This window comes from Numenius arquata, chromosome 24, assembly GCF_964106895.1.
Source record: "Numenius arquata chromosome 24, bNumArq3.hap1.1, whole genome shotgun sequence".
Lineage (NCBI taxonomy): Eukaryota > Metazoa > Chordata > Aves > Charadriiformes > Scolopacidae > Numenius > Numenius arquata.
In genome coordinates, this window is record NC_133599.1 from 4454000 (window position 1) to 4481988 (window position 27989).

A 27989-nucleotide genomic window follows, 5' to 3' on the forward strand; every position below is an offset into this window, starting at 1 on the left:
GGTCGCACAGGAACGTGTCCAGGTGGGGTTTGAATGTCTCCAGAGACAGAGACTCCACCACCTCTCTGGGCAGCCTCTTCCAGGGCTCTGCCACCCTCAAAGTGAAGAAGTTCCTCCTCATGTTGACATGGAGCTTCTTATGTTCAAGTTTGTGCCTGTTCCCTCTTGTCCTGTCCCTGGGCACCACTGAAAAAAGACTGGCCCCATCCTCCTGACACCCGCCCTTTAAGTATTTATAGGCGTTGATCAGATCCCCCCTCAGCCTTCTCTTCTCCAGACTAAAAAGACCAAAGACTCTCAGCCTTTCCTCCTAAGAGAGATGCTCCAGGCACCTCTTCACCTTTGTGGTCCTCTGCAAAGATTATACACTGGATTTATTTTGATTTAAAGTGATTTGGGGTAAAGACCGAGCTAGGATGGGTTCAAGGCACTGTGCCTTAGTGTCTGGAAACACCCTGGAGATAGAATCAAGCTGGGTACATTTAACTACAAGATGACAGATTCAGAAGGTTTTGCAGCTTCAATAAAACTCTCAACAGCTACAGAACATTTTTTTTTTCTGTGTTAATTTAATCATACAAATATTCATTTATACATTAAGGAAAAAGCTTCCTTTATTTTTACCCCCAATGTGCTATCATAGGACTTCTCCCAGACTCAATGAGGCAACACACCATCCTGTTCTACACATGCACTCCCCCCGGAGAGAACAGACAGGCTGCAGAACCACCCACGCACTCACACACGGAAAAAAAAAAATATAATATTAAAACACACAACAGAAACCCAGAGGTGGGACAGCGTGCATTTCCTAACCCTGCAGCCCCCGGCTGCTCTCCTGCCCGTGCTCTCTCTGCCCATGCAGCTTTGCCCCTCGGTGGGGGGGACCCACATCTTCCAAACCTTTGCAGGGCTCTGAATTCAATGTTCCCGAGATGGGGGCAGCGGATTCTGGCTCTCCCCCCAGCCAGCGTTACCAGTTTGGGGGTAACCGTGGGGATTTCACCCTCCAGTTTGCCCAGGCTGGGAGAGGGGGGGCCGGGGATGCCACTGCTCAACTCGTATTAGCAATACAAGGCATCCCAAGTGGTTCATGATCCATTCAGAGACCCTCAGAGATGTTCCACCTTATCTTTTTCCTCTTTTGGAGGGGCAGGGGGGGGTGGTGTAAGGAAGATCTCTCTTTCCCTCCTTCCCAGGACCTCAAGACAGATGGGTGTTCATCAGACTGGAGCCAGTTGCAGCCTCTCCATCCCTGCACCCTCCCGTACCAGCGGGTACCAGCCCCATCCCTCCCCCAGTCAGGAACACCAGCCTCCCTGGGTAACAGCCTCTTTACTGGTTCACCAGTCTCATCCCAGTAAGGATTTCCTCCCATTTCCAACAGGGCTGAGTTCTGCCTGTCTAACTCACCTGGACCAGGTCACCCAAGCTCCCGCACACACTTCAGGCTCACCAAAATCTTTGGCATTCAGCACTTCTGAAAAACCAGGCTATTTTGTTTCATGTATCTGATGTTAAGACCCCGGGAGTCTGAACGCATCAGCCCAGTGGAAACCAGTCCAATCACCGTGCCCTGAAGTCACCTGGAAAGAGCTTTGCTGCATACATCTCAAATCCCCCTATTTAAAAGCTGGAAACCTGACAGCAAGAGCAATTTGAGGGCCGGCTGCACCGCTAAGCTCCCAAGGAACCAGAGGAGATAAAACCACCTTCGGCCTCATTGAAACAGTTTTTAACTCGAGGAAAAACCCAGAGGCAGAGCAGCCACTAATTTAAACATTCTCCCACTGTCACAGCCAGGGTTCCAGTCCCCAAACCCTCAGAGAATCCAGAGAGCTCCGTGCGGTCGTTGGCAGAGATCGTTCCCACAGACGGGAGCGCTCGGGCTCAGCTCCCTGGGGAAGAGGCGATGGGAGCAGCCAAGAGGGTGCAGGTTTTTCAGCAGCAACTGGGCTCCGGCCCTGCCTTTCTTCACACCCTGGAGTAAGTGACCCTTTGTGACAAGGACACCAGACTGAAAACGCTCTAGAGGAGAGAGAAATCAAGTCTGCACAGAACAAGTGCCTTCTGAGTGGGAAAGCACACGACTACTTGGGGTGCATGCAGGTTGTTGGTTTTTTTGTTGCTTTTTTTTTTTTCCCCCCTCAAGAAAAGGAAAATTCAGCCTCAGGAGCAGCACAGGAACACGAATGGGGCAGCCGTTATAGCCGGGAGGAGAATACGTGGAGGAGCAGAAGAAAGGCAGCGTGCAGGTCTCCGAGTCCAAGGGTCTCCCAGATGCCTCAGCTGACACACAAAGGTTGCAGCACCAACTAAAACAGATCTTAATTTCACCCCCCCCTTCCACCAGACAGCTGATAAAAGGAGCCACTAAAGATAAGGAATCACCTTGTCACTTGGACAAACAGCAGCCTCCAGTGTTTCGGATGCCTTCAGAAGGGAAGCAGCGGCACTGCAAGAGGTGATGGTCAGGTTCATGGTCAGGTTCATGCCTTCAGAGCTTGTCGCACAAGCCACCCGCTCGGAAAGCAGGGAGCGAAGGAAAGAATGGGCTCGCGCACGCTACACTCCAGTGGTGCGAATCTTTCCGTAGACTGAGTGCTGAGAGGAGGAACTACTCCGAGGCAAAGTGATGTTACAGGACAAGAACAAAGCGCTACAGCTGCCCTAAGCAGCGCAGCACCACCTTCCATGGCTTCACTCCAGATCTTAACATCACCCAGCTCTAGCAAGCTGCTGAGATAGAGATGTGTAAACAGGTACCAGTCCAAACCCTGCAGTGCTTCTTTGATGCAGATAACTTCTCACACTGTACTTGCTTCTCCCAGCAAACAGATTTTTAAAGGGAGACTCCAGATAACAATGATCTTTAACAACCGAACCTCTGAAATGCAACCAAAATCTATGGCCCGATTCTTCCTCTGTTGGATAGAAGGAGCTCCCGCTGTCCTCCACGAGATCCACCTGTATGCACTAAGGCAAGAGTGTCCTTGGTAGCCACAATGAAAATTAAGCCCCCATACAAAACCAACCAAGAAAATACAACTACTCAAGAGCAACCAGTGTAAAGCCACACACCATGCATGAGCCTACGCTCTGCTCCAGCAAGGAGAACAAGAGTCTTCACTGGAAAGATCTGGAAGAAGGAAGTGGGAGCTTTGCATATCACTGCATCTTTGGCAGACGGCTGTTCCAGCCTTGTCCAGGTTTCTGAATAAAATGGTGTCCCCTCACCTCGCTCCCCTTCAGTGGCATCTGTGGTGACAGCACTTCAGAAAGCCACCACAGCACTCGAGGCCTTTCTCCTTCCCCTCACACTGGCCCTTCCCAATCCATTAACTGGAGGAAGATACATTGGAGGAAGAACAGAGCAACCCGTGTCTCTAGAGGAGCAATCCCTCCTCTGATACCAAGCCCTGGAGAGCCCCTGGAGAAGGGAAGAGCCTCAGCAAAGCGACGAGCCAGAACGATAAAGGCGAATGAATCCAAGGCGACAGCGCGGGATCCAGCTGATGATGCTAACTCTTGCTCTGCATTCAAAAACGCAAACAATTAGCCTCTAAGCTAATACTTTATCACAGGAGAAATGAATGCAAACTTATACTCCATAAAAGAGATGGGAGATTCAAAATTAAAAGGACTTTTGTAAAGCTTTGCGACTACTACCGAGTGAATTACAGCTACAGAAGAAGAGTTTCCTCTTGGCACAAGACGGATACGCTTGCTTGGTTTCTCTAGGCACAGCTACTGTACATCAAGAGTTAACAAAAAAGGTATTTTAAAATGCTAACCACATAGGACAGCTCTGGAACTTTAATAAATTTTGTTTCTTCTTAATATGGGTGTGTATTTGTGTGTACTCCACGTACCAGGGGAAGGGAAGGAGCCCTCCATGTGATCCTAGAAGTCCCAGAGTCTCTCTCTCCAACTTTGATAGCGAGACCTGGTCTTCAGCACGGTTTCCAACAACATGCAGGACAACTAACAGCAACACCCAAACCAAAAGGAAAAGGAAAAAAAACCACAAAAGAGAAATAAAAGAAGATAAAAAAGTTGGTAACTAAAACCAGCAGATGATATTAAAACTGCAGAGCTGGGCGCAGACCCAACCTGTCATTAAAAAATGTCCGACAAAGAGAAGTCACTGCACAAACCCCAGAAGATGCTCAGCAAATTCCCATTCGGTAGCAAGCAAAACATGACAGTTCCATAAAAATGCACGCTGTCCCTTATTTAAAAAAAAATTCTCAACAAGAAACAAACAGAAATTAAACATTTGCTCAAACTACAACCGCTCTGTAGGCAAAATATTTTTTTTAAAGATGGCTTTTTCATTTTCATTTTTTAAACTTCTTTTTAAGCTACCTAATTATGTGTGAGAATGATTTCTAAAAAGAAAAAAAAAAAAACAACCCATGGTGTTGGTATATTTTCTTTCTCATAGCATTTAACAACACTCCTGAAATCCAGCATTCACACATGCATACTTAGATTTTGAATCTTCCTCTGGAAACAGCTAAGCCTTAAGTTACTGGGCTTTTGTATTTTCTTCTTTATCCAGAACCAGGAGGCAGAGAAAGGGGGGGGTCCACGTTGTGTCTGTCTGCCACATGAATCCCCCTCCCTTCCCCCAAAAGTCAGTTCTTTGTTAAATCCTCCTCTTGTTGATACCCGTTTTGTGGTTTTTTGTGTGTTTTAAGACTGTCCGAAGGGATAAGGACCGTGGAAACCCTGAAAGAAAGTTGGAGACATAATCAATTTCAATAGGCAAGAAATAAAAGCGATGAGTGCACACCTAAAAAACCACCAACCGTCCCGTCCCAGGGCTTCCGAACCGAACACAACCCTTTACCCAGCGTGATCTTTGCTGTCCAGTTTCATGAAACACACCTAAAACAAAGGTTTGGGTGCTTGTAGCTGGTTTCCCCAGAGATGTCAGATTTTATCCACTTACCTCTTTCAGGTGTTATTTGGGGCAGGTAATAGCCAGGGGTTACTGGGCCACAAAGTAACTTATATTTTCTACACTAGAGGAAGAAACCCCCATAGATGCTACAATACCCGCGAGGCCAAGCAACTGCAGTTTCACAAGTCTATTGTAAAGATTACAGCAAACATTAAAGTAGGAGGCTGTAACAGGTAGAAGAGTCTATTTAAGAAAAATAATGAAGATTTGGAAATCCACATTCCCACAACTGCCCCTTTTGATCTCTCAAGATAAGCTTCTTCCTCAAAAGAAAAATCGACCACTGCGTTTAACCAAAAAAAAAATATCAAAAATGCTTACTACAGAATCAATTTTCCCTCCTTTACATCCTGAAGTGAGTCACCTAAATGACAGGCCTAGTAACAGGTCTCAAATTAACAGGAACTCCTTTTTGTAATTTCCATTGTTCAAATCAGCTCTCCAGGGTTTCATCAGGAAGCAGAAGAGAGCGGCCGACAGGCAGGCAAGAGATCTCCCAAGTGACAGGGATATAAAGTTTGTCACAATGACGAAGGTACAAACCACACACAGAATCCTCCAGACACACACTCGGGTCAGAAGTGAGACAAGCTCATTGTATTTCATTGTCAGAGTCAGAAGACCATTATGCAAATGTGGGTTTTTTTTTTTTTTAAACCCAGTCCAGCTTCTTTCCTGCATGCTGATGGGTAGACAACCAAGAGCCCGATTAGCACAAAGTCCTTCTCAGTCTTTACGTGAAGCCCTCACTTCAGTTTTCACCATTTTGCCTTTAACAGGGAAAATATCAAAGGAAATACCATTTCCTGGATGTTTTCACAGAATCACAGAATGATACGAGGCTGGAGGGGACCTCTGGAGATCACCTAGTCCAACCCCCTGCCAGAGCAGGTTGCACAGGAACGTATCCAGGCAGATTTTTAACATTTCCAGAGAAGGAGACTCCATCACCTCTCTGGGCAGCCTCTTCCAGGGCTCTGCCACCCTCAGAGTGAAGAAGTTCCTCCTCATGTTTAGATGGAACTTCCCATGTTCAAGTTTGTGCCCATTTCCTCTTGTCCTGTCACTGGGCACCACTGAAAAAAGACTGGCCCCATCCTCCTGACACCCTCCCTTTAAGTATTTATAGGCGTTGATCAGATCCCCCCTCAGCCTTCTCTTCTCCAGACTAAAAAGACCCAAGTCCCTCAGCCTCTCCCTGTAAGAGAGATGCTCCAGGCCCCTAATCAGCTTTGTAGCCCTCTGCTGTACCCTCTCCAGCAGTTCCCTGTCCTTCTTGAACTGGGGAGCCCAGAACTGGACACAGTGCTCCAGATGGAGCCTCTCCAGGGCAGAGCAGAGGGGCAGGATGACCTCCCTCGATCTGCTGGTCACACTCTTCCTGATGCACCCCAGGATGCCATTGGCCTTCTTGGCCACAAGGGCACATTGCTGGCTCATGGGCAACCTGGTGTCTACAAGGACTCTCAGGTCTTTTTCCTCAGAGCTGCTCTCCAGCAGGTCAGCCCCCAACCTGTACTACAACTTTTTTCCTACAACTCTGTAAGAACCTCACTGCAGGACCCGCAGAAACATGAAGCAAAGAGTCTTCAACATGACCCGTATAAAGAAAGGATCAACGTCATCAAAAACCCAACTTCAAGAGCTCTCTTGTATATCTATGTTATAAAGGAAGTGCTATAAGAAGCCTGTAATCTTGCTACAGCTAGTAAGAAAACGTTAATTCTTTTGGATATACCAGGTGGCAAAACACAAGACAATGGCAAAATGAAGCATCTATCAGCAGGTCTCAAAAATCAACCGAGAGGGGGATTAGCAGACAAAACAGGACATCTCATGAACCTCATGGGGAGTATGGAAGACTGGGAGCTTGGAAATTGCTGTTTACAGATAGATATACGTGCAAGCGGTGGAAAAACAAACACGCTTCTACCCTAGGAATACGCTGCGTTCCCAGTCTGTAAATCATGCTTTTCAAAGGATAACACCCCACGGACTCCAGCACAAGAGATCACCTCAAAAGGGAGAAGCTCCCACCAACATCACGAGACCAAGATAATTCGACATTTCCAAAAAAGACAGAGTCACTGAAACAGGAGGAAGGGGAAGAGCAGATGAGAAACGTTAAAATAATGTGAATAAGTGCACAAAAAAACCCCCAAACGACACAGAAGGAAAGCAATGTATAAGCAAATCCTAAGCAGTCTCACCTCAGAGGGATTAAGCTACTGTACTTCTTGCTCTACAGAAGAAAAACAGGATTTGTTGCCGATTACCTGTACGGACATATTTGCCAAACTTTGCTTCATCTTTCAGTTACCTGCAGAGAAGTCTCTGTTTGCAGACACTGCCTGAGAAGCACTCCCAGCCCTCAGGAGAGCAGTTCGGACACCAGCTCTCCCAGTCACCTGCTCCCTCTGCTGGGGCCACCGCAGAGACAGCGGAGCCAGCCCCGAACCCCTTCCCGTGTCTCACGGTTTATGTCACAGGCACAACACTGTTGGTTTAACGTGTGCACGCTGTAAGCCAAGGCATCTGCATCACCCCATGACATAAAAGAATTAGCAGAGTTAATCAGCACGCAGCCCAGAGTCTTCAGCTTAAGTCAGGCATGAGAACAGTCCATCAGTCCCTTTGAGTGCAGAGACCCCGGGAAAATGCTATTACCCCTCTTTTCAGCAAAACCCTCTGGATCTTCAGCTACTGTTTTCTGTAGCATCTAATTTCAAGCTGCACGATTATGCTAATCACACGTTAATTAAAAGCAGAATTTAGCTCACCTTCAGAGAGTCAGGTCACTAAGTATATACAGCTCCGTACCACTTGCTACACCCTGCACTTCACCGGCTGCCGTCCCTACACGAGCTGCTCTCCCGATTTCAAGAACATTCCCAGAATCCGGGACCAAGGTTACCTTCTCCTGATGCAATGAAAAAAGCCCCAAAATCTTTACTTTTGGGATTGCTGCTCTTCACTGCATTTCACTTACCCATCAGATTTATTACTGTACACGAGAACTTAGAAAATTAAAACCCACCTGTTTCTTTACGATTGTGATTTTAGACTTGGTTTAACATGAGACCCTGAGCAAGAAACTCTTACTCCCCTTCAGGAAATGAGAATATTCTTTCTTCTCCCTCGCTAAGATGCAAGCTCTTTGCAGGGCAATTCCTTCTCATTACATTTATTCAACGTGCACAGTATAATAGCGGCCTGATACCTGGGAACGTCAACCACTGCTGCAATGCAAATACCAAACCCCATTATACAACACTTTCAAGAATAATTATCCCTCATATGCAATATTTTACATCAGAAACACGCAAAAATAGTTCTGCATACAATTGCAGTTTTTCCCCCCCGAGTCATTTCAACTGAAGAATTATTCACACTATTTTTGGTGAATTCCCTTCCATTCTCCAAATGAGATCACTGACTTGATGAAAAGCTCAGCTGCAGCTTTACAAATTTACTTTCAGTTCTTCCAATATCTTCCACAGAAGTAATTGCTAAGTTGTGAGTGAAAGGACACTGGCTATTCATACAGATAAATATGGGAGAAAAGAGGACCATGTGTTCTCAAGAAAAGGCTCTACACGACAATTATTGGTATAAATTATCATTTGACTTCTGTATCTAGAAGGGAATTGAGACATTTGGGAAAGTTAAAAGCCTCTGTAAATACTGAGCTCTTTAAATGAAGGCACCTGCGCTAGAAATAAAATGAAGTTAATCTTTCATAAACCATCACCACACAGGCTTTCAAATAGCTATCTTTATTTCACCTTTGTGACCGAGTCAAGATGGATATAAGGTACACTGAGCGAGAGAGAGAGAGAGGAGTCTGTGATGCAGAGCTGCGAAGCGATACAGGAGTGTCCCCGTGCGCACCGACAGCGCCGTCCCACAACGCCGCCAGCCCCCGTTCCCTCGTCCCCTCCTGCTCAGCGCTGCTCCAAACCACGCACAGGTCTCTCCACTAACTTACGGAAACCCAACACAAACAGAACAACAACGGATTGAGGGCTTTTTTTTTTGGTTTCATTCCATGCACGCTGTGCAAACATGGCCTGGCAGGTCGAGAAGTGAAGAACCTTCTGCCAGCGTGGCCGCGGGCAGGACCGGTTTAGATGGAGCTGATGGAGAACACGAGGGCTCGGGTACACGATTAAGTTACCATGCAAAAAACTTAGCCCTCTGTAACTTAATCGGTAGTGTGCTTTTAGTCTGCTGGAGATAAAAGAACAGGGAAACTCTGTTGGCCTGCAATGGAGAAAAGTGAAGCTAAAAAAAAAAAATAATTAATCAGATTATCTCACATTTCCCACAGTCCAAAAGCACAGGGACTGGCGGGTTTCGCGGCTGAGCGAACATGCAGCACCCAAACACGTTAGTCCGTCACCAGAGAAGCAAACCAGCTCATGCAACACCAGTTTGGCCCGCAGATGCTAGGCAGCAGCGCGGCTGTCCCAGAGTAGCTACAGTAGTTCCGAGCCCAGCCTTCTCCCACTTTGTTCTAAATTCATTTAAGCACGTGGTAACCAGCCCAGTCTGAAACCCAGACAACCAGGATGGAAGGAGCTTCTCCTCTCCGTGGAAGCAAACATTTTTGGGGCATCTTCCTTACCCACAAATCCAGTTTGGCACCCAACTAGTTTCCAGTGGAAAAATGTGTCTAAAGTTTACAGAGGTACCCCAAAACCAGGCAAACTGGAGTGCCCTGGTGTGGAAGAAGCACACATCTAGAAACAGCAGCAGCAACTTTTACACTCGGAAAGGGGAAGCCAGTTAAAGGCTCTAAGGACGGGGAGAGGTTTGGTCTCCCCTTACATACAGAAAGCTGTCAAGTAGCAGAGATCAGAGTTCAGCTCCACACAGGATGAAGTACAATAGGGAGCAGAAATACAGCAGGAAAAAAGGTGTTAAGATTTTAATTCTGTGGACTCCAAGTATGCTTGTATTTCATTGGGTCTTTAAGAGCAGCGCAAGTAACACACCGAAGAGATTAACACCAGACGAGCTGTAGAACCCCCCTTGCTGTTGTGGTGTCTATGTAAATTGTTCTTACAGGCAAATCTTTGCAGAATCAGAACTTCTACGCGCAGTTTTCTGCATTACACAGAAAACAGCAATTCCTTAATCCATATGGGCAATAGATTTAGAGAGAGAGATATATTTTTTTTACATATAGGTGACAAGTACAATCTGAATGTCAGTATATGGCTATCCACTTCAGATCTTTTCAGACATTTAAACCTCTACGTTTTTCCCTTAGTTAAGAAATTTAACTCTAATTCCCCAGGCACTGTAAGACTGCATCTTGCACTTTTAATGTAAAAGACTGTCACAAGAGAGCAGCAGTGACCTCGAAAGGGTTGCTACGAGACAGGAGCCAGTACATAGAAGGAAGCTATATTAGCCTCATCTCTCTCGAGAATACAGAGAGAAAGCCATTGCCAAAGAGTAGAATAAAATACCCATGCATGGGTATATCTGGACTCTAAGCTCATCCCCGTCCTGAGATAAGCATCCTATCCTGCACTTAAGCACATCTTTAATTCTAAGAACATGCAAAAACTCCACTGGGAATAGACAGAACAAGAACATGCTTAAAGCAGCGCCCTGAACACAGATCCTGATCTACAACCTTCCAGCAGTTTATTGGATAAGGTGGGCAGGGTGGACCCAGGGAAGGTGTACGCTACAGGAGGAATAAAGATCACCATCACCTTGGTTCAACCATATCGCATCTGCTTACAGGGAATTCAGCATCTTGGTTTGTTTTGTCTTTTTTTTTTTTTCCCCAAGGGAAGTTTGTTTCACTGAGCAGAGCATCCGAACCATGTATAAAAGCATTTTGAGTGTTTCCACATGTGAAACGCTGATATATTGTTTAATCCGGCAGCAGATGGCACATCAGTGTCACTGAGATCCTGACTCCAATGGGGAGTTTCAGAGGACAAGTCACACCTGCTCAGCTGCACCAGAGGGAGAATAACACAGGCAAGGTCTGGCAACTTCTAGTACATTTTACAGCTGCAGATGCCAGAAACTGCTAGTTTTATCTCAAAGATTTCATGGTCTCATGCAACTGCATGACGGGTTCTTCAGGATCTCTCGGCAGAGAGGAAGCCTACATGGTGATCTGAGAAATATCTGAGGGCTGATATTGCTTCTAAATACACAGGACATAGGCCCTTCTGAACACCTTACCCTCCCTTTGCTGTATCTCACACCAAATGGTGTGTCAAAATTAGGGATTCACTCCATTCTCTGGGTACACAAATGCAGACAACAATATTAGAAGCCCTGCCCAAGACAAATAACATCGAGGAATCCTAACGAGCAACTACGTAACCAACCCACAGAACTCTTCTGTCTGCTCCGGGAACTTCAAATAAAGCCTTTCACATCAATATTCAATCACAAAACAGCTCCAAACGCAGTAGTTTTGGTTACCCCTCTCAAGCAGCAGAGAACAGGTCGAGTCCCCAGGGAAGACGGGCCAGACAGAGCTTTTTCTGACAGGTACGGGAACACCATCTGCTGATGGGGTGGTTTAACATTTCTGACATCACCTCCAATAAGCCCTTTCCCGCTTAAACAGCATCCCCAGCTGGGTATCCTGCTTACACCTTACCACTTTTCAGAAAAAAAAAACATTAAATATTTTCTTTTCCAGAAGGATTTCCAGCTTGCAGGAAGAAGGCATGCGACAGTGCCAGATCTACACCAGGGAAGGTGAGCACGTTCACCTGGCTGTTTGAAATGACACCGAGTATCCCGGATATCAAAGCTCCTCAAAATTGTTCACTGAAGAAACAGTATTGTACCAACGCAAATATTAAGTCTGTGGCAGAACATCTCCTGCCCTGGACAGGAAGGGCAAGGCTGGAACAGGACTCTGATCTTCAGACCTACCTTAATAACAGCCTCCAAGGGAAAAGCTAACTTGTTTTGTTATGTCACAAACAGAAACACTGCAGTAGAGGTAAAAAAAAACTCAGAAATCAATGAGCTTTCACATACCCCACCCCATCTCCAAAAAGGACCATAAAGTTATCCCTTCTGAATTAAGCAAGAAACGCAATTTCTGCTTTTATCTCAGATAATCCACCTCAAATCCACCCAAGAATATTCTGTAAATACAAAAGGAAATAAAAAAAACAACCAAAGCAACAGCAAAAAGAAAGGGAGAAAGGCCACCTAGCCTATATCTGAAGTTAGATTATAATGGCTCATATCTCCTAAGAGTGCTGATGGGGAACTTTGGGTTACTAGCTAAACCAGCTTACTTAAATTTAGTGAAATTCTCTCTGGTAGGGCTTCATTCCCCTTTTTAGCTTTTCCACAGTATAAGTGGCCTTTGCTATGTCCTCTGCACACCCAATACATATTGGTTTCTTACACCTATATTCTTAGGAAAGATAAAGCATCTACTCCTCAGCCAGGAGAGTCTGCTGGTGCATGTCACCTCCCGGTGGCCACAGTCCTCTGCTCTCACTAGGAAGGTAAGGGTACACACCACAGGGAGAGACCAAGTGAAACCTGAAGGCCATGTTACTCCCAAAACCCCACGTCCAGGATTTCTACACAGGAACCTTCTCAGAAGCGCACGTATTAGCAGCTCCACATCTATCCACCTGCAAGTGCAAATCAACTATGAAGTAATTGCCAAGCTCTGCACTCAGAAAATAGGCAACGGGGGGGGGGGAAAAAAAGCCACCTCCAGCCTAAAGCTGACCACCAAATGTGGAATTGAGTTTTCCCACCTAAATTAAACCTAACATTTTAGCTACAAAAGGCATGGCTAAGTCCACTATCTCACCAAAGCTGTAGCTGGTAACTGATTTTTATTTTTTCATTAAGGGATACACAGAGCTGTTACCAGTCTCTGCTGGGATCCGCACAACAGCCGCGTGGCAGCACTCCCTGCCTGAAGCACCCGAGATAGACTTTACGCAGAGAAGCTGTATCCACACACAAAAGGCTTCTGCAGTCAGAAAAACATGTCTGTCTGTTCAGGGAACACCACTATCCTCCAAGCAACCACTTAAAAGGCAATGGCTTTCAGTCACCGCTAATTCAGGTTGGATTTGAACTTATAGGTGAAAGGCTTTATTTTTTCAATCATTTCCCAAGCCATCCATTTCACTTTTAGTGAGCGAGAATCTTGAAGCAGGAGCCAATACAGCTTATAGCAATTTATGTTTGGGGTGCAAAACACAAGAAGGGTGATTGGGAGTCTGTCAAACAGTTAATCCCGCGCATGCCATCAGTAAAAAAAAAAAAATAAATGCATAGCCCTGGTGCAAAGTAGGTCACTAAAATATGATCCACTGGTAGAGGACAGGCAGTTATCCAGGTAGGAGCTAAAGTGCTGTAGGTGAACTAATATTAGGGCTTTATTAAGTCATTCGCAACCAAGTGTTATTGTCCTACACAGCCTGCTTAAAGTACAGTAAAGCATTTTTTTTTTTTTTCAAAGGATTTTAAAAATCAAACTAGTTTGACATACGACAGTACACACCTACACATACTGGCTGCATTAACAGGTGGATTCTGAATTGTAAATAATCCTGCAGTTCATTTTTCACACACAAGCAAATAAAAACAGTCAAAATATCACTCAGACTCATATAGCATCCACCAAGCAAGCTTTTGAGAGAGATTTAAAGTAAAGAGAATTTAAAAGTCACCTACAATTATAAACAAGACAAGGACACAGACAGGAATAGTCCTTTCATTGACTGTTCCTGACAGGTAGCTTCTGGGATCAAAATGTTGAGCTCTGTAGTCTCCCCACACCAGCTAAAAAGAGGTTATCTGGTTAATTTTAGGGTTTGGGGGTGTGGTTATTTTTTTTTAACTCTTTTCAAAATTACATAAAACTCAGGAGCTCATCTAGAGAGATATTTTGACTTATTTGCACACGCAACCGGAGCGGGCTCCAGCCACTAATAGTTACAGCACCCAGACAAGATTATATAAATTTTAAGAAGGACTTGAAGCAAAAAAAAAAAACAACCAAAAAAACCCCCCCAAAAAAACCCCAAACCAAAAAGGTGGATCTGGTAGAGTCTATCAGAGGCAAAAGTATTTTGATATAACACGAGGAGTTGGCAGAGTCAGACAGTCAAATTCAAAACCTTCCTTAGCAGGTCTGGTAGAAGCAGAAGGGAAGGGCTTTTGCAGTTTGTAACGAAGAACTATTACACACACGGGGTCTCATCACCTACCCATTCTCCTGTTCTCCCAGGGCACCTACCTTACTGTATGTCACTACCGACAAGTTGTTTGAGTGACTGCTGGGGGAGAGATTTACAGAGTTTTGTGACAGTCCATTCTGATCTTGTTCGATTTGGTCAGGAGCAGGCCCCCATGTGTTTTTGCTGATTGTGCCTAGCTCGGAACCCCCAGGGTCTTTTAGGTTGTTTTCATCTGGTTGCCTGTTCTTCTGTGGAGAGGCGAATGGGTTAAAGTTTCCTTCTACCTTGCGATGCGGCTGCGTGTTGAACTCTGTTTCAAAGGATGACAGCTGCTGTGTTACACCTAGAAGTCCTCCAACTTCCACGCTGAGGATCACCCAGATGACATCTGTGGAGAAAGACAGACATTTGGGTTGTCACTAGATGGAGTTTTTGAGGAAGGGGCCAGAAGGAGAAAAACAGAATGTAAATTCCATCCTTTACAATAGCAAGAACAAAGACTGATTGTTGAAAATACACATTTATGAAGCAGAAGTACTGGTTAAATACTAATTTAGTGTCCAATTTTTCAAGAAAACCAGGCAAGTTTTTATTCCTACTGAACTTACATGAACCAGCTAATAAACAAACTGACGTGACAACTCCATGCTCCATATTACCAATCGGATGTACTGAAAAAAGAAAACCTCAAGTGACTTTATCCAGGGCTACACAGCAAGACTGAAACGAGAGCCAGGAGATATCACTGCCAGTCTTCGACTGATGGTAAAGGCAAGGCAATGTTTTTTGTTTACCCTTAAAAGGTTTGACTGTTCAAATAAAACGACAAAAGGGTGACTTAGAAGGTAATTATATCTATAACAACTCACTGCAAAATATCTCCGTTCCTGTTCCAAAACACTCACAGTAGGGGGATAAGATAACCAGGCTTGGTAGACTATTACACAAATTCCCAAACTACTGGTTAGAATAAGAAACATATTTACTGTTCTTACCTAGTGTGTGTCTGTCTCTTGTACCAGATAAGATTGTTATTTTGCCTGCCATTTCATTTACACTCCATGCAAACATTATGGCCTATTTACATAAGGATAATTCTTGATATGTAACCAAATTCAGTTTTATTGCCTTTTTTTTTTTCCACCTCGCCATTAAGTGTGCTCCAGTTCTGTTTCGCTGCACGGAGAGGGAGAATTAGAAAGAACAGCAGCAATACCTTATCTCACCTCGGCAGATCTAATAACAGCACCTTGTGGCACATTGTAATTGCTTCCAGGTTTTCTGCAGTCAAGTGCTAACCTACAAGGGGCTCTCCTCCTGCTGCCAGTGGTAGCCTGGGGGAGCAGACAGCAGTTTTTTTGCTGTTGGGTTTTACCACCATGGCTTCCCCAGCAGCAGGGATTGATGGAACCTCCCTGGATTTACCAGGGCTGAGCTCATTAGTTGGCGTTTTATGACTCAATTAAAGACCGTGAGATTTTGATCTTCCAAAAAAACAACTTGCTCAAGGTCCCCGCAGCACCCAGCCGGGGCCGTAACCCCTTTAGAGACACCATTAAAGCCCCAAAACTGCCCAATTCACCACCACTACCACCGCTCCCCCCCCCGGCGTCCCGCGGCCGAGCGGCCCCGCAGCGCCCCCTGCTGCCCGCCCGCGGCGTAACGCCCGGCCCCACCGCTCGCCACGGGGCTACCAAAGCCCTACCGGCACAAAAAACCACCCAGCGACAGCCCCGGCCGCTTGCCAGGCCCCCACACGGCTGTTGGGCTTAACCACCGGGGGATAACGAGCATAAAAGTCATTAATTATATCACAGGGGAAGGGCATCTCTGACTCAGAGCTCGGTAGCCAAAGGGATGTGAATTTCTAGGTCGTTTTCTTGCAAAATGCGCAATTTGAAGAAGTTCAGTAAGATCTGAAACTGTTTGTCAGGCTTTTTAAGCATACTTGTTGTGGTAGGTATCACAAGCCGGACGGGCCTTTCAACCTGCGCGGGGGAATCTGCGCTCGTTCTTTGGGGACAAGCCACATCCCCCCATCCCCGACGCTGCAGAGTCGTCCGTTTGCTGACAATTCTGCCAAAACCCCTGCGTCTCTAAGAGTTATTTTTGACTGACTGCTGAGTGTGAACATCTCTCACTCAAGCCCATGTACTCGGGATACTCCCAGCTGCCAAAACAGCCACAAAGATGTTCTCGGTATAAAGTTGGCTAAAAACGACCGAAAGGTTCCAAATGAATGAAGATGGCGGTGGCTCAGGCTGAGGCTCCGGGGAAAATATCCAAAAAGTGGGTTTTAAACACAGCAAATCGGTTCACAGTGCATGCACCAAGTTATACTAATAAAACCCAGGCCTTAACTCATCTTCTCGGGTGAGGTTTTCGCCACTTCAATAGATTTTTTTATGCCCGTATGTAGTTCACGATGTTCAGCGCTGGAAAACTGGGAAAGAATCCCGACGAGGGACTGGGAAAGAGTCTCCAGGAGAACTCTGCAAGTCCCTTTGTTTTTTCAGAGCTTTGTGTAATCAGCAATTGGTTCCAGTGTTTAGAAAACAGTCCTGTGCTGACCCAGACAACAAAAGCAGCTCACTTCATGTTTTCGCTATTCTATTTTCTATATTTAGGCCCGGAGCTGGCAGCCCTCTACCTTCACCCCACGGTTATCGGGAAGAGCATCTCCAGAGGGTCGGGAATCTCCATTTTTCCTGTGGTGGGAATATCAGGAAGAGCCTGAAGTGGAGGCAAAGGGATCACTCACCTCCGTAATAGAGTCCTGTGGCCGTGCACATCCGCCACTGTCCCTGATACATTCCTGCTGTGCTGGGGCTGCACATCTGAACGCTGACGTCCGCGATCTCCTGGGGCTCCAGGGACCTGACCATCACCATATTGACGTGGCCAAATTGGTCTCCCCCGACATACTTCAGACAAACCCCTGGGGGCCACGCCTCCGTCCCTGGGATTAAAGAGAAGAAAGAATTACTGACAGGGCACCAGGAAAAGCTTTGCGCCTGTTTGTGTAAGACCGGGTGAAACACGCTTATTAAACACAGTTGTGCAATTGTTGAACAGTCAAAGGAACACCAAGATACACGCAACACCCAGCACTGGATGCTGGAGAAGAGTAGTTTTCAGACAAGGCTTAACTGGTCCATTTAGAGACCAGCAGGACAATTTATATTTTTAATTTGAATAATCTCTAGGTCTTCTTCACACAGAAAAATTCTCAGTCACAGCATAACAGCTGCAAAAATAAATAATAATTTAACATAACCAACACGCACATATTTTTTACCACTGGTAGAGACAACGATGAGGTCCTACGTGGGGGTTTCCCCTCCCCTTGTTTCTTTCTGCCTCCCTACACATAGCTCCTGAGCCTTGTGATATCAAAATACCTGTTAATAATACAAAGCGCTGGAAACATTTTCTTTCAGGGATTCATTCTTTTTTAAGCCTGTTGGCAGCCTCAGGAGGAACTAAGGGTTTGAACTATAATTGAAGAGCTGGTACTATTTTCTAAATGGGTTTATTTCCCTTCTTGCACCAACCCTCCTCTCTGCCTCGTGCAAAGGTGGAAAGGATTGTGAACGTATGATTTTTTCTTTTGTGGAGATGAGCGTTCAGACTGCAGAGACTGGGGCTGACGGCGTGACCTGGCAATCTGTAGAGATCCAGAAAACTGTCGCTGCATGCGAGCGCAGCCTTCTCCGCCAAAGATAACACGTACTGGGGCAGACAGAAAAAGGGCTTCCGAGAGTCATGAAAAAAAATAAATATCAGTTTAGCAGAATTTTCTTTTGCTTCTTCCCCAATTATGTGACATGACTAAGGCAATGACTTTAAGAATACCTTCTGCCGGGTTAAGGCTGATGGAAAGAGCTAAGGAAAGGCTGAAGCACCAAGAAGCCTGGAACCACTCTGCGTCTGCTCCGAGACGGGAACGGTGGATGCTGGTCTGACCTCAGGTTACCCCAAAGAGCATCCTTCGCAACAGCTTGCCTGCTAATTTAATCCCTGTGGATACTCCAGCGAAGACATGGCAGGGACAGGTTTTCTAGTCAAGTCCCAATTTGTGGAATTCACAATCTTGCAGGGAAAGCACGAGGCGGACAAATAAAGAGGGATATTCGGAGCGGGGGACTGGAAACACTGCTGAGATAGGGAGGTGTCTGGAAGAGGAGCAGAGTCTGAGCTGACCTCGGACTATGGCACGTGGGAGTTGAGTGTGAAGTCTCATCTGAAAAGGTTGGCAGCCCAGCAACATGGTTCAGTTTAAATAATTTATGTGATTTTTATCGGTTTTAATGGCTTTAGGCTTGCAAGGTGCCCAGAACGCTGCAACTGATAAGCCCCATAAAATGAAATGATGATTATGTCATTCTATTTCAGTACACTCATCTCTCAGGAGATGATAAATTGTAGTAACTGTCCTGCAGAGCCAGCAGCAGCTGGGGGGAGAGTGGGAAGAGGAAATAAGTCTGTTAAATCCTGCTGCTCTTTCAGCAATGGTTCTACTATACAAACTGGTCTTTTGGCAGAGAAGCCGAGCACCATCCTGGAAGGTATCAGAACAGGGCACTGGTTTTTAATAACATATATGAAAACCCGACTGAACCCAGCTTACTGCTCGCACGCTTAAAACTGACAATCTCTCAGAGCTCTGCTTGTCATACTTGTCAGACACTAAATGCTTCGGTGACACATGCCTCAGGTATTTCATGTTCTAGAACTGAAGTCATTTAATCAAGGGTTCCTGTAGAGCTGTTAAAACCCTTGGCTTTGCTTCAGTTATCTACCTAACAAGCAGATATTATCTGGAAACACTACAGTCCTTTGATATTATACCTTAATTAAACCATAATATGGTTTTAAAGTGCTACGGCCCTCCTTAAACTGCAGTCATAACACAGGATGTGAAGTTGCATTTAACTAAAACATGCCTCAACAGCATGGTTTTAACAAGCTCTGGCCTCCAGCACCACTCTTTGAGCACAGATGTACGTTTTACACAGCCAGGCTTTAACCCACACAGAAGCCAGAACAAATGTTGGCTTTGCCAGGAACTCCTAAGTCAAGATTAACTCCCTTTTCCTCATTTTAGAAGACTCATGAATTTCAGAAAGTCAAACACTCCAAGAACAATGAAACACTGCTTGAACGAGGATGTTAAATAAGGCTGAATTTGCATGCAGGAAAGAGGACATCAGAGGAACAAGACGAAGGAGTCTGAAAGGAGCAAGACAGGGGTGTAGTCTTAACACACAGAAATTAAGGTACTAATAATACTTATTACAATTGTAAGACTTGTATTTGAGACAGTTATAAAAAAAATTGCTAGTCAATTTTTCACATTCCTGGAGTTTAAGCAAGCTATACATGTCACCTTTCCATTGTACTAATTCAAACAAATAGACGCAGGAAAAAGTAAACTGAAATAAATAGCCCTTTCTCTAGACTATAGTCTTTTAAAACTAGAGCTCTTCAACACACACAGAGCCTCTTCTCACCTCTCACGTCCTGATGAAATACTCCTAGATTTTTACTATGGTTTTAGTCCCTGTAACACTTTGATATTCAGCACAAATCTGTACGGCACTCCAGCACTGCGGTTATTTACAAGCAGAAATATTAACGCAGCTGAACTTTACTCAGATGATTCATGACGTTATACCTTGTTGTGCTATCGTTCTGCTTCACAAAAGTGCAAGCAGGTCAATTAAATTCAGACACACAGCTTAAACATTCATGCAACGTCCTGTCATCACAACACCTGAAGACAAGGTATTCCGCTTTGCGTCCATGGATCTCATTTTTCTTTCTGACTCCATCCCGACAGATCAAGCACCGAGAATGTATTTTGCCCAGTCTCACTTCCTGGATTCCAGTCACTGTTTTGACTTATTTCATACTGGAATGTGGTTTATCCAGCCTTTCGTCCTCTCAAAGCATGAGAAAGCGATTCTGTCAGAAGTGTATTAAAAAGCAAAGGGGACTTGCCACATTAGCCCTACACAGCTACCTCTTTCTCAGGGTCAGATCGTTGCATCACTGCCTCCCCACAGAACAGAGAGGACTGGAGAGAGCCAAATGACAGGGACAGGCAGAGAAACGGTGTGATGAAAGGCTGGTCACGAGGTAAAAGGCTTTGAGATTAAAAGGAATCTCTCTATTGACTTCAAAACTTACTGCACTCATTTGCATCAAGTGATCAGAAACATGACGAGCTAAGGGTGCTAAATCTATTTTCAGACCTAACTACCTCCATTAAAAAAAACAAACAAAAACAAACCACAAACAAAAAAGCAAACTTGTACTTTAATTTCTTTTATCTAGAAGTTTCCTAGAGATTTTGTTTGTGCGGTGGCACGAGGAACAAGACTGGTGAACTGAGCTGCCTGTCTCGCCACAAACTGTTTGTGCCAATGTAAGAAGGGGAATGCGCAAAGGTTGGCAGGTCACCTCCTCCAGTAATGGGGTGGCTCCAGTCCAAGTGAAGTGCACATGAACCTCCTCCTTACTCCAGCCTCTCTCCCAGTAGCTCAGCCACCCTGTCACATAATATACGGGGTTTGCTACACACCAAAAGCCTTACCTGTGTTTTGTATCCTCCATGTTTTTGTAAACTGGGTATCAGGAGGGATGGACTCTCCTTCGCCTATGGTGACATCTTCAACAAAGGACATGGAGGGTACATTGATATTTGGACTCTCAAAATCATAGTAGGCTCCAATAGCGGCTTGTAGATTCCTGGGAAGCAAAAAAAAGCAGATTACAGCCTGAAGTACAGGTAGGTCAGGTGCTTTTCACAGGTTTACATACGTCATCCTAAACAGTTAAGCAAAAAATATTATCCAGACTGTATTAGGTCTGCTGCTCACGTATTTTAAAAAGCTTCTCTCTCTCTCACACATGGATTCTCCCAAGGTAACAGAGCTCAAAATGTAGCATTTTACTTGCCAAGGACACTATTTCAGACCACTTTTCTACTCTGCTTCTTATTTTCACTGGAAATATTGGAACTTACAAATCTTGGCGACCTCTACCCCATTAGCCCTTTATGAAATTTGCCGAAAAGTTCAGGAGATACTGAGGGAAGTGCTGTTGCAGCAGCATGAAACAACCGGACGGTTTCTCTAGACCAGCCTTATTTCCTGAGCTTGTTTCAGAAGGACTCAATCTCTCCATTTCATTTTGGCACAAAAGGTCCGAAAGGAGCACGAGATGAACAAAACACAAGGAACGCTCTTATGATAGCTTTCAGGGCCAAAGGGCATCAGTAGCTGTGGTTAATAACTCAAGCCTTGCTGTGTTTGAAACACATGGTCATGTACGAGCCATGAGTACTCTTAAGAGCATTTATTAATCATTAAAGTGCTGGCTCAGCTCTGGATACTCACAACCCAAAGGAACTTAGAAACCATCTGAGTCAAAAGTTCTTACTGAATAAAGACAAATGACAGTGGAAGCCTGTGATATATTAAGGACATTCAGAAAGCCATAAACGCTATTGATTCCTGAGTCGTGGTGTAGCTGAGACTCGTATGATAATTAATTTGAGAACAGGAAGAGGATTCATGAGTCTTAGCTGCCATTCCACAATATACTATTAAGTTATTATATAAGTGTTTGGAAAGTCCTGTAATTCCTCTGTTTACGCATGTCTGAGAGGTTGTGGCCCTAATTTACATGTTGTGAGTAGGTGCTGTGAGAACAGAGATGAGTAAGATCTCACCAAATGCAATGGGCATAACTGCTTTTTAATCATGAGTATGAAAAAAAAAAAAATCTGTGTTGCTTTTTTGAGCAGGATAGAAAAAAAAAAACCCACAAAACAAAACACCCCAAACCTTCAAGAACTGGGAAGCACCACCCAAAATGAAGCCATGCAGAAGGCTCGTCAGAAGCTGCGCTCCACGGGTGCAGTGATATATTGAGGGTTTATATTGTGTGGTGGAGTGTCATGTGTCTAAACCAACGCCAGAAAGCCAAGGTGAAAACAAGAGAAACATTTGCAGCGTGACCCTGAGAAAGAGCAAACATAGGGATTTTTGGACTGCTTGCCAGCTGGAAAGAGCCTCGAAACGGTGAGCAAAGAAACTGCCTCCTGTTCCAGTCCTACAGTGTTGAAGGGGAAAAAAAAAAATTAAAGATCAGGCATTCTGGATAAAAATCAGAACTCCATGGGAGAAGCATCACTGCTTTCTCCTCACACAAAACATAAAGGACCCCAAATGTAGTAGCTAATAGCACTGCAGCTTGGGTCAAAGGGGGTAACTGCAGTTATTAGGCAGATCTGTGAGCCTCCCGCGATGGAGAGGACCTAAACGACAGATGTATCAGTTTGGTAATCCATCACCACTGACAGAAGATAATCACCACAGGAGTTGCCGACATCCTGCTAAGTCTCCCAGAGCACGGCCAACGCGGGAGGAGGCACCGGAGGAATGTTGGGCACAACGCGGCCACGGCGATCGATCGGCAAATTCAGCAAATTGAGGTTTACAGCGAGACCTTTCGCCATCAACACGGGACGGACTTTGATACGGAGGGGAGACGGCCACGGTGTAAGATCTCCACGTTTAGAACAATGAATTTCAGACCAGAAGCCATTATTCAGCTCGAGGCATATTCCACTTAGGAGTGTCAGGGCTATATTTAATACAGCCAGCTCAGTCGAATGCTACAGGAAGGGTGCATGTCACATTAGCCAATAAATAGAGACAAATGCTGGGTTTTACGTCACCGACCGCCTGTTGCTTATACACTGCACAAGATTTACATAACTCACAACAGGGCCGTGCCAAGAGACTCCTGTTCACCCAACCAGCTAAAACCCTGTGATCTAAAGTTTGGTTTTCACTAGGATTTCTTCCTGTATTACAGCGGTCCAAGGCAAAAGGGATTCCGAGAGCTACAAAAGGCAGCAACACAGCCCTTTCTCTTCCTAATCCACTACTACATAAACACATTTTCAGACATACCGCAACATTTTGTGAGTTAACGATTCTGGAATCGGTAGCAATGACGTTTTATTGACACCGAGAAGAAAAAAAATTTTTAAAAAAGTTGCAAGGGGAAGATTTCTACTGTAATTCTCCGTAAGGCAGCCTGCACTGTTGTTTTTTTGTTTGCTGGGCTGTAAATACGCTTCAAAAGGTAGTGGGCTATTTGTGCACATAGGCCCTCTGCCAACTCCCTTCCCCTCCCTGTGTCAGATTTCATTGCTTGCTTTGCCATTGGGAAACAGCTCCAGTCCTCCCAGCGTTTAGTTAAAAACTAACTAGAGAAGAACACATGCTGGGGGGAAAAAAAAAAAAAAAAAAACAACCACCCAACAAAAACCCAGATTTGTCACCCTTTTGTGATCACGTATTTGCAAACCAACCTTTCTCCCCGTTTTGACCAATGTGCAGAGGGTTTTTTTTGGACACAACCCTCCTGCGTGTTTGGACACACCTTGGCCTTCCCACTAGAGAGTTAAAACAGAAGTTTCCAGAAACTAAAGAGAAATTGAAAGTGGCAAGAGCCAAAGTCAGGATGACAAAGCAAATCTGACTGAAGTTCCAGTTCTTTGACACAGACAACCCCAAGAGATAGCCACTGAGAGGCCGTACGGCACCGCTCTGCTGCGAGAGATACCCACAGCGCTCACATTTTAGTCATCATCTCCGCTTGCACAACCAGGAACCCACCCCTTCCACGGGACAAAGCTCCCCATCCTTCCCTACCCCCAAAAACCTCCAAGCATCAGCTCGAATGCAGTGCTTTGCTTGGAGAAAATGTGTGCCACTTGCGGAGGCAAACTATTTGGAACCTGATTATTTGCAGGTTGTTGAGATTAATTAGAGCACCCTGATGCTCTGCCTTTCTACCATAGGCACAACAATAGTGGACTTCACCAGCAAATGCATTTATGAGAGATGGCTTTAAGGTCAAACACACTCAAAGCCTTGAAGTTTGTGTTTATATATATATATATACACACACACAACACTTACTAGTTTATTTTTTTTTAGGTCTTTACCCTTGTGCCGCAGTTGTAATCGCACAGCACCAACTGCAGATACTTCAGGGACAGGAACGAAGAGTTAGACCTCTGAGAGGAAGGGGTTATCATCTAAAGGCTCCTGCTTGCACATCCATGGCTGCTCTATTTTACTCCTCCGAGGTGTGACTCGCACCACATACCCCTTTGCTCTCTGCCATACGAGATAAATGACTATTATAAACCAAACAACTCTGAAAGGAAGATGAGTGTGCGAAATCCAGCCAGTGTCATTTACATGACTGATCTCGCCTAATTACAGGGATGGCCGTACATCTCTTTCTTAACATAGCCCTTCAGGTGTCAGGCCTTCCTTAGCTTTCCTAAATTAAGCAATTTTTCCATTTTTAGAGCAGCCCTGGACTGCAACAGTTTGTAGCTCTGCCACGCTTTCAGCGCGGGTCTGACAGGATTCAGCCTCAAACTCCTGAAAAAGCCTGCAATCACAAGTCACCCCAGAACCAGGTGAGCCTACTGAAAATCAACACGGTGCTTAATTTTAGCCCTTAGAGCAAGATTCTGGAAAGAGAGAGGGGAGAAGGCAGCAAATAAAGGTTATAGCTCCATATTATCAACTAAATCCATTCTAACTATGGGTATCCCACTCCTTCCTCTCCAAGGGCATCCCATGACTCTTACGTGTCAAGTGCTTTTCCAACAAAACACTACCCACAGAACTAGAGAAAGTGTTCCTTTTCAAATCAATTCTTTTGCTCTGCTGCTTTGTTTCAAGCCTCAGGAGCTAAATTACAATAGTGAAGCTAAAACCTTCTCTGCTAATAGCTCTGGAGATGTCCCTTAACAACTCTTAAGTGTTTGCAAAGAGATGGTTTATCTTGAGCCATTCTTTCCCTTCCCTGTTTTTTTCCAGACAGCCTTTTGTTATGTTAAACCAATATATTTAGACAGTAATTACTCCCAATTAACTAGGTCACCAAGCAGTGTTCAAAAATAAAAGAAACTCTTCCAAATCAATTCACAAACCAGAGGCCTCCTTATACAACCTCACTGGTGTGCAAACAAAAAGCAATATATGGGTAATTGGAAATATTTTTTTATTAGTAATTGAATCAGATTCTTTTTTTAGGAGAATGAAGGAAGCAGAGCACTGAGGCTTACTCACTGCTGCCTTATGCAAAGCAGGGCACAGGCACAATACCTAATCCTTCTGTTACCAATAAAACATATGATTCTTTCAACACAGAGAAGTTAAGCATCTTGGAAGGAAAGCAATACATAACACAGGAGACAAGGGAGATTAGAGTCCTGGCACACAGATATTCTCAGAACAGGTAGAGGGAAAGCGAACCGGAGGAATCCAGCAGCTCTAAGCCTCCCACACACCTCTCCCACCAACCATCACGCACGGCTGACACAGGGAACGGGATTTTGGGTTTGTTTTCAATCCAGCAGCTTAAAGATCTGAACTCTAAAAAACCTCTTATGATGTGCAGGTTGTCTAATGTATGTGGTGACACATAAGAATTCCACTCCAAAATAATATTTACAGTAGAAAGCAACAACTTCAAAATTTTAACTATAAATCTTATAGAAATATGTAAGTTTTCATTATTGTTAAGTTCTGTGATGAACGATCCAAAGAAAGATTATTTTTTTTAAAAAAAAAAAAAAAAGAAAGATTTTTGAGGGGTAAAAATCCAAATTAAACCAAAGCTTAAGCTCAAAATCCAGCATGCAATTTTTGCTTTTACTAGCTCCCGCCCCTTCCTACAGCCACACCATTATCACCAGCTAACGGGTCAAAGTTTCCAGTGCTCCCATCCTCATAAACTGTCAGAAAAAGTAAATGCTAGATTTCCCAGTGCAATACCCAGTTTGCCTTCAATTTAGAATTTCACACAGGATGTAGCCCTTCGATCATACGTAGAGAGTAAGTAGAAGACATTAAGTCAAGTAAGAAGCACTTTGACAAATGGACTCCGTCACTTCATTGTGCAGAGCAACTGTAATAAAGTGAATGCCAAGATACATTTCTGTCCTTCTGTGGAGGCAGAGAAAAGCCAGGCAAGTGCCCAAGCTGCAACGTATGTTCATGTACGTCCTTAGCACACACATATGGCCCAATATTTTGTCATGAGAAAAGCAACTCAGGTGTTATTCACCTGGAAACATGCGATGTAAAAACTGAGCAGCGATACAGAAGTACAATACAGTCTCAAGAATATAGTATGTTCCGTAGAACACCTTGAACTCTTTCCGTAACTGAATTCTCAACCTTTACAGACCTTTCTCTCGTTCTCCAAATGCAATATGTAACCAGGCACCATAATGCCCCATAAGGTGTCTATTGTTAAAACCAGAAAGAAATGAACAAAAGAAATAGTGCAGCAGATGGATAATTTCTCACTCCTGGATAATTTGTCACTCCTAAATAATGGAACATCTCTACATGATACAGGTGGGAGAAACTAAAAATGTATATGGAGGACATCCAAATGAGACAATCCTAAATCCACTCGTTTTGTCTCTTAGTCTCTAGTATCTGAGGAGTATCTCAGTTCTGAGGAGAAGGATCTGGGGGTCCTGGGAGATGGTAAATTATCCATGAGCCAGCAATGTGCCCTTGTTGCCAAGAGGGCCAATGGAATCCTGGGCTGCGTAGGGAAGAGTGTGGCCAGTAGGTCCAGGGAGGTCATTCTCCCCCTCTGCTCTGCACTGGTGAGGCCACAACTGGAATACTGCGTCCAGTTGTGGGCTCCCCAGTTCAAGAGAGACAGGGAACTACTGGAGAGAGTCCAGCATAGGGCAACAAAGATGATGGAGGGATTGGAGCATCTCCCTTGTGAGGAAAGGCTGAGAGAGCTGGGGCTCTTCAGCCTGGAGAAGAGAAGGCTGAGGGGAGACCTTATTAATGCTTCCAAGTATCTAAAGGGTGGGTTGAAGGATGATGGAGCCGGACTCTTTTCAGTGGCCTCCAGTGACAGGAGGAGGAGCAAAGGGCACAGGCTGGAACATGGGAAGTTCCATTCAAATATGAGAAAATCTTCTTTCTGGTGAGGGTGCCAGAGCCCTGGAACAGGCTGCCCAGGGAGGTCGTGGAGTCTCCTTCTCTGGAGATCTTCAAGACCTTCCTTGATGCCGTCCCGAGTGATGTGCTCTGGGCAACCCTGCTTTAGCAGGGGAGTTGGACTAGATGATCTCTAGAGGTCCCTTCCAACTCTGACAATTCCATGATCTTATTTGGATTTTATTTGCCCCAGCTACTGGGGAACTGGACTGATAACACCACAGGCTGAGACATCTCAAAGAGCTCTTCTACTGCTCCTCAAGTAGGAGATGCTTCACTCAAAGCCTTAGAGAAAGCTGAAGGGGGTGAGGGGAAGAGATACACTCGTTACACCACAGGGAAGCACTTTTACCTGGAGTTTTCAATTCAAACATTTTCAATAGAGATGACACGTGACAATTAAATGGAAAGTCTCAAGATGTTTTGAAGGACTGGAATTTTAATCAGTGAGCAGCTTTCATCAGACATCGTTTCAGAAAGCAAAATGTGCATATCAGTTACCTTCATTCTCGACCTCTCTTACACGAAACCATGAGGTCGGGAAACCACCTTAGATGATCCAAAAGGACCACTGAGGGAAGTTGAGAGCTTTAAACTGAACTTACACAGCTGAAGGAGGGGGAAAAAGCTGGCTAATTTGAAGCTTATGTATTTTCTCACATGAAGCCACAGAAAAACATTTCATTGTCTTTGCTGAAAACAGCCAGTTCCAAACAGAAGCGGGACGTTCCA

At 44.8% G+C, this 27989-nt stretch overlaps 1 protein-coding gene across 2 annotated transcripts in view; it reads right to left on the minus strand.

The window, feature by feature from the left end:
* Positions 1–561: 561 nt before the first annotated feature.
* ILRUN (inflammation and lipid regulator with UBA-like and NBR1-like domains) overlaps positions 562–27989 on the minus strand; it is a 35976-nt gene continuing 8548 nt past the window's right edge. Inside the window, exons 2-5 of one of the 2 annotated variants that reach the window (XM_074163294.1) lie at positions 20777–20931; positions 16940–17137; positions 14238–14566; positions 562–4734 (exon numbers count right to left, since the gene is read on the minus strand). In XM_074163294.1, coding sequence (XP_074019395.1) covers positions 4699–4734; positions 14238–14566; positions 16940–17137; positions 20777–20931 — 718 coding nt within the window. In that variant the 3' untranslated portion in view covers positions 562–4698. The remainder of the gene's footprint in view (positions 4735–14237; positions 14567–16939; positions 17138–20776; positions 20932–27989) is intronic. The other variant, XM_074163295.1, reaches the window with a different exon arrangement.